The sequence below is a fragment of the Lycium ferocissimum genome, chromosome 2 (assembly GCF_029784015.1).
Source record: "Lycium ferocissimum isolate CSIRO_LF1 chromosome 2, AGI_CSIRO_Lferr_CH_V1, whole genome shotgun sequence".
NCBI lineage: Eukaryota > Viridiplantae > Streptophyta > Magnoliopsida > Solanales > Solanaceae > Lycium > Lycium ferocissimum.
Genome location: NC_081343.1, coordinates 49,954,723 through 49,962,169, shown reverse-complemented (window position 1 = coordinate 49,962,169; position 7,447 = coordinate 49,954,723). Strand labels below are relative to the sequence as shown.

General features: G+C 34.8%; 1 protein-coding gene across 1 annotated transcript; it reads right to left on the bottom strand.

Annotated features, from left to right (window-relative positions):
• Nucleotides 1-789: 789 nt before the first annotated feature.
• On the bottom strand, nucleotides 790-5,129 carry LOC132048155 (cation/H(+) antiporter 18-like). The gene is made up of 5 exons (XM_059439073.1): nucleotides 4,979-5,129; nucleotides 4,631-4,883; nucleotides 2,985-3,438; nucleotides 2,315-2,859; nucleotides 790-2,196 (listed from the first exon to the last, which is right to left on the bottom strand). The coding sequence occupies exons 2-5, from the start codon at nucleotides 4,808-4,810 to the stop codon at nucleotides 979-981; spliced, it is 2,397 nt and encodes a 798-aa protein (XP_059295056.1). The 5' UTR covers nucleotides 4,811-4,883; nucleotides 4,979-5,129; the 3' UTR covers nucleotides 790-978.
• Nucleotides 5,130-7,447: the final 2,318 nt, after the last annotated feature.

Here is a 7,447-nt window from a genome sequence, read left to right as displayed (position 1 = left end):
AAATTGTACACTGACAGTGCATCAAACTTAAACTCATATTTTAATTAAGATAAGTGCATGTGATCATGGTACTAGCTAGTTGTTGGTGGAACACGAGTTGACTTTGTTAAAACAAATACTCCCTCCATCTCAAAAAATTATCTTAGTTTGACTTGAAACAAATTTTAAGAAATAAAAGAACACTTTTAAAATGTATGGTCCAAAACAAGCCTTAGATATTTGTATGGCTGTAAATTATCTTATAAAGTTAAATTGTTTCTAAATATAAAAATATGCTAATCTTTTTGGAACAGACTAAAAAAAAAAAGGAAGATAATCTTTTTAGAACGGAGGGAGTAGTATATAACTGGTTGGTTTGATTCATTTAAGTACAACCATTAGTAGTTTCCTTTTAAGGAAAGTAAAACTACTCCATCTATTCGTTTTTATTTATCTACTATCCCAAAAAAAAATAAAAAAAATATCATTTTTACTTGTCCACTTTAGTATATCAAGAGAAACACAAGCTTTTATTCTAATTTTACCATTAATATTAATTACTCATTTTCAAGTCCATTGAGACTATACACTAATTAATATAGTATTCTAAAAAAATATGTACTTCATTTATTAATTTTTAAGGGCCTTGCAAAGTCAAAAGAATGGACAAGTAAAAGTGACGGAGGAAGTATCTTCTATAATGAAGGAAAAAGAACTACAGTAGTACTTTTATCAGACAAAAGGACATAGGCATTAGTTGTGAGGAGCATCATATACTCAAGCGAAACTAGTTATCATCAATATTACGCATGGAGGCAAGAACTTTAATAGTAACTGTATTTATATGCTTGTTATATTTAAAAAGAAACTTAGAGAATTTGCAACTTTGCCAGTTACAAAATTACAACCACCGCAGAGGAAGGAACATATGTACATAACCTTCTGTTATTTGGTGCTAACCTTATTTACCAATCACTTCACAACACATAAAATTAAACTTCAGTTTCTTTCATAATCTGCTCTTGATGAATCCCCTACCTTCAAAGAGCTTAGTGACTCTTGAGGCAGCTCACTGCGATATTTCTGCACAACTAACACAGATGCCGTAGTTGTAATTTCAGTGGAAGTTAACAAATTTCCCAATGGCCCCAATTCTGGACAATCACTTCTGGTATCAAATGCCGAAACCAATTGTCCCTCGGACATTCTTCCGACTATAAACAAATTACACTTTTTATGCGAGCGAATGACTTCTATAGTTTCTGTTACATCCTTCACAACCCTCTCCTCGAAAATAATAGAACCGTCACCAGTTGACTTATTCTTTAGGTCCGCAAGAAAATTTTCGTCATCTTCCGACTCAGGTTCAGGACCCGAGCTCTCGACGATATCCACGTGGACAGTTCCTCCAACAACCTCGGGGTCAATTACAAAACGGACCACATTTAAAGTAATGCCAGGATGTTCTGCCACACGCATGCCATACGCAAGCGCTTCGCGGTCATCGTGGCCACCGAAGAACAAGACCAGGACCGTATAGTCAACTTCGCTAGCAGACACATGAGACGCCCCACCGAGCCCTCGATCAATTAATATGCTAACTGAACACGGTGCGTGCTGAAGGACTCTTCGGTTCACGTTTCTGAGAGCGGCTCGCGTTGTTTCAAAATGTCCGTCGAGTCGTTGATTCTTGTGGAAGGGTAGGATTATCATTGAAACTCTTTTTCTCTCAGCGCTAGCGATTATGTCCTCGTGCATGCTCGACATAGCGGAGATTGCAGTTGTTGGTCGTATCGATACCTTGCTGAGTTGTCCAAATGTTTCAAAAGCGACGATCACTTGGTTCGATTCGCCTACTTGTCCTTGAGTATTCAACAAGGGGAGCCCGTTTTTTCGGGCCTTGTGGACCATTAAAATTGCTGAGGATCTTTCAGTAAGTTCCAAGAGGTGCATCGCGTAGACGCGAAGCCCTTCTTTTTTCTCCGTTCCTCGAGTGGCTTCGATGAGATTTATCAATGTGGGAATGTTTCGTGTGCCGTGGAAACATGTCAATATTCGGAGTTGCTTGCTAGTGTCTTTCCTCGTTATTGTTCTGTGCTTGTACTCTGTTACGGCCATTTTTGCTGGCTTGTAGATGGCTATGACTAGTGGTGTCGTCATGAATGTTGTGATCAGAGCCATCAACACCATGATTGCAAATATTTGATCGTTCAATACCTATGCAATTAAAGAGTTTTAGGATATAGGAACGTCATTCGTTGTCGAACACACAAAAAAATTAAATATTGTCATATAAAAAATGAAACAGAAAAAACAGTTAATAAATGAAGCTTACCCCTTTATCTTTGCCAATGTTAAGGACAATGAGTTCCACTAAACCTTTAGTGTTCATCAAGAAACCAAGAGCTAAGGATTCTTGAAGAGGTATCTTGCACCCAAGAGAGACCACAACAGTACCAGCAATCTTGCCAAAACACGAGGTAAATATGACTAGAACAAGAAGACCCCAAGATTGAGCTCCTTGAATTGTGGCTACATTTGTTTTCAATCCACTAGAAACAAAGTAAAGTGGAAGAAATAGTCCTGACACAAGATCTTCCACTTTTTCCACTAACGCACCTGCAAATGGCCCTTCTTTTGGTACAAGTACCCCAACCACAAAAGCCCCAAATAGAGCATGAATTCCAATAGCATCAGTGACAAGTCCCGCAGCCAAAACAATTGCCAATGTAGCGCACACATATAACTCATTCACTGGCTCTCCCTCGGAACATTGCCTTGCCATCCAATTGAATATGATAGGTGCAATTAGTATGCAAAGCAGGACAAAACCTGTCCCACACAAGAGGACCCACAATGAAACAATTGGAGAGCCCGAACCTGCAGCAGACGAGAATTTAGGATTTAAACATCTACATTTATAAAACTATGCACTATCAAAAAAAAATGAGAAATTAACGACAGTCAAAATTTCACGTTAAAAAAAGGCTGCATCCAACACTGACCCGAAAGTGCAATAGCAAGAGCTAGCAGAATCCATGCAGCCACGTCATTGACCGCCGCGGCAGACATAGCCATCCGACCAACATCGGTTGTCAAAAGTTTGAGTTCAGCTAAAATACGAGCCAAGACAGGGAAGGCAGTGATAGAAAGGGCAACTCCCATGAAGACTAGAAAAGGGGCTTGATTAACCCCTTTGGCAATTGTGTATCGGAGAGCAAAAGATGTCCCAATTCCTAATACGAAAGGGAGGGTAATTCCAGCAAGGGCAATACATAGAGCTTTCTTTCCAGTTCGACGGAGAGACCTTGGGTCTAACTCAGTCCCAACAAGGAAAAGAAAGAATAGGAGGCCCAGGTTAGCCAATGTGTCCAACACTGTAAGGCTACTTGGTGGAAATATCGCATGCAGATACTTCTCGTTGCGTCCGAGTGCAGATGGACCTAGTAGAATACCTCCCTACCAAACAAAAAATAAATAAATCAAATGCCATCTCTTTTTAATTGCATCATAGGGTAATGTTTCTTTATGAGCTAATATTATATCATGATCACATAAAAGTACTTTCATAAGCTATATAGGAGTACCAATTTTGAATTAGGGAAGGGTAACATCCGAGGTCATAACTTAACGTTACATTTTTAAGGAATATATTGGACAGAAGACCAAAAATCTTACTTTTTGAGTTTTACTTTTTGAGCTTTACTATTTGAAAAAGTGATAAAAATAGAAAGGTGCTCATGCAATTTGAAATGGAGTAATTGATGGACTTATCCATTCCACAAAATTAGATCAATTAGATGATGTCCGAGGGATCTGAAGATTCGCATCTCCTTATGATAGAATTTTTCACTAAAATTATAATTCCGTGTTGTAAAGTCCAAATGATATTATGATTTTAGATAAAGCTTAATGTTCTTAAAAGCATTTTCCTAATTAGTCTCCAACTGCCATGATACACCTACACGAGCTATTAGGTTTAATAAACAAAAATAAGAATAAATAATGAAGAACATGCGCTTAGTGAATAAAAATAATAATGAAGAACATGCGATTAGTGCCTTTATATTTGAACAAGTAAACATTGGCTTACCAATCATTCTACGCCAAATTTGTCCTTTGAACGTGGAGCTAATTAATTTGAATAAAGAAGTTTATTTAGGGAAACTTGAAGGGCGAAACCAACTAAACCCTCCGTCAAAAGATAGACTAGTCTTATTTTTACCAGCAGGTAATGGGTGGAAACGAGGAGTTTAAAAGTGGATATGTCATTGTGGATAAAATAGACAATTTATAATTTTAAAAAATACGAATATAGAAAGATGTCATTTTTGAAATATATTAAAATGAACTAATTGAAGTGAATCATCCAATAGAAAACTTAACACTATCTTGGACCAAAAGACGGAGAATATCTCCCTCTCTCTTGGTTTTCTTTTCTTTTGCGGCGATGGAGGATGTAAAAAACGGTTCTTGTAGTTCTTACTTAAACATTCTATTTGTATTAAAAAATTTATATACTGTAAATATTTAATCATGAACTTATCATCCAAAATGAGCTAGCTATGGATTCGATGACAACTTTAAAACTCAAAAGCTTCAAATCCTGATAGTTTCTATGAGAAAAAATAGAAGATTAAAAAAAACTTACAATAATCTCAGCAACAACACGCGGTTGTCTTAATGGACGGAGAAGAAAAGCGAGGACACGGGTAAGTATAAGCACCAAGCATATCTGCACAATCGCGAGAGGGAGTGCATAATGCAGAGGATTATCCCCTTGTAGTACTCCACTAGAGGTAGCATGCATTGATTCACATCCACCCGCCATGTTGAGCTCCAACTAACAACAACCTTAATTAAAATCAACCAGCTCTAGCAAAACGTAAATCTTCCTTAGAAACCTGCATGTGTAGTGAAATAATGTTACCTAAAAGATAATTACAACTAACTCTTCATAATAAGTGAAATTAATAACTTGGAAAATAAAATAAGTTACCGTTGATATCAAGCTGATAACCACAACATGTATCTGATATTTTAGCACATATATTGGTACAAGAAGCAAGTGCAGGAGAAAACGAGAAGAAAAAAAAAAAAAAAAAGCTTATTATTCCAAAGAGTGAGGAGCCAACGAAACTTGCCTTTTGCAATTAAAAGAGTGGTGTGTTCTACGTCTTCAACTCCTCTATTTATATGGAGCCACCAAAATTTTCTTTACCAATTATATCCTTGGTGGATAAACCTAATAATATAAGTCAACAATGTTTTAACAATGATTTTCATCACATTATTTTTTACCTAACTCTTATCTCTCTCTGGTTTTTCTTTGACTTTTTCTTTTTCAATTTCAAGCATCAATTTTGTTTGCTTCTTTTTCCTTCTAACGAGATCTGTTTTCTTTAATTAGTTTTAGTTCCTCCAAGTTTTGACCATCGAAATTGCGAGTCTGTTAATTTCCTGATATTCACGTCATATAGCAATAAATTAACTAGTCATGTTAATCTCTTGAAATCATGTATTTAGATAACATACTCATCTTATCATGTAAATTAATCATTTGATTAAACCGTACCAAATGACGTTACTATCGTTTAGACAGTACCTAATGACGTACTATATTGATCAATCTAAGTATCAGAGTGCTACCACATAACAATTTCACTCCACCTAATTCACAATATTAATCTACTGGATTTACCTAGCTCCATCCATTTTAATTCGATTAGGACCTCGTTGTGATGTTAGTTTGTTAAGACTGGAGTTCCATAGTATTTTGTAATTTCACAAAGACAACATCAAATATTCTAAAAGAGATATAAAACCTTTATGTGGTTCAATCAATTAGACATATATACGTCCACAGAGATGAACTCATAAAATTATACTTTATGACTAATCAATCAATCAATACATAATATAAAGCTAGGCATAGACAAGGTGATGTGACACCTCTCTATGGTCTCCATTCCTATTTATCTTTTTTCTCCTTTTTTTGAATTTTCCTCATTTTAAAATTAATGTGTTATATTAAAAAGTCAAAAAACCACTCTAAAATGTAGTAACTGCAATCCATTTAATACATTCATCAGTATTCTATATCTTTTCCCCTTCCAAAGAGACGTGTTGTTTGAGTATTAATGGCCTTACTTAATCCATAGAATATAAATTAATGCTAAGGGTATAACATTGCAGAGGATTAGCTCATTTTATTTGTTAATGTTTTGGTCTATGAGCAATAGTCTTGATGTCCTATTTTTCCGTTAATCACCAAGTTGCTGTTCTTTTCAGTCAGCCTGAAGCACGAGCCTTTATATTTGGCACTTCAAAATAAAATATTAAGGTGGAGGATCTCGAATGTGAATGACAACATCAATATATCGAGCGTGTGATAATCGGAGAAGATATCATCCAGATATGAGTTACTATATCTTTTGTCCCATCAATTTTTTTTCGTAAAGGAGGATGAAGTTAATCAACTGATATATTATTTCCTTTCAGTAGTACTTAGCAATTAGTAGTAATTCTAAAATCGTTATCGATGTTCTTTTCCAAGACAAATATGCACATCTAATTTTGTGCTTTGCCGACTATGTGGAAATACTAGGGGTTCGGGTTTATATTTTTTTATCATTTAATTGCAGTTTTCCCCTCAATTTGCCGAAAAAGACTTAACATTTTTTTTTTAATCTTTTCTCTTCTACTATTTAAGGTACTTATATGGTAATTGCTGAAATTAAATTGAAGGAGCAATAGTAAGAAAAGAGAGAAATGAAAGAAATAAGAAAAAAAATACTGAAAGTACCGCCTGCTCAAGTACCAATTGCTTCACTGCTAATTCAGGAAACATCAAAAAATCAAATTCATAGGAAAGAGGGGGTAGAAAGAAGAAGAAGAAGAGAAATAATAGAGAATATATTAGAAGAATCTATAATTAGAAAAATCAAAAGTTTAAAAATCAAATTCAGAGGAAAGAAGGGGCAGAAGGAAAGAAGAAAAGAAGAAAAGAAATAATAGAGAATATATTAGAAGAAAATATAATTAGAAAAATCAAAAGTTTTAACTACATCTGATAAATGAAAAAAAAAATAAAAACATATATATACATGTATATAATATACAATTAGACTAAGATAATCATGTAATTAACCTCTCAGCTATATACATATATAATAATAAAAAAAAGTAGTTCATCTTACCCTACCTCTAGAAAACATATTTATACATATAGTTTCATCACTATATAGCATTAACTTTTATGTGCATACCCATGGAACAACTTAACAAAATTTATAAAAGACTATTTTCAAATTCACTAATGTCTTTTATAACCGCGCGAAGCGCGGCCTAATTTTACGAAAGACAATATAAAGGCTGGCGTAAAGACGAGGTGATGTACACCTCTATACAAGTTAAACCTATTTATCTTTTTTCTCCTTTTTTTGATATTTTCCTTTCACTTTTCCCA

Bases quoted from the DNA above. Each gene is read 5' to 3' on its own strand.
- LOC132048155 (XM_059439073.1), bottom strand. From the start codon at position 4,810: ATGGCGGGTGGATGTGAATCAATGCATGCTACCTCTAGTGGAGTACTA. The intron at 3,439-4,630 runs GTAAGTTTTTTT...TTTGTTTGGTAG, and splicing joins GTGTTGTTGCTGAGATTATT to GGAGGTATTCTACTAGGTCC. The intron at 2,197-2,314 runs GTAAGCTTCATT...TTAATTGCATAG, and splicing joins ACATTGGCAAAGATAAAGGG to GTATTGAACGATCAAATATT.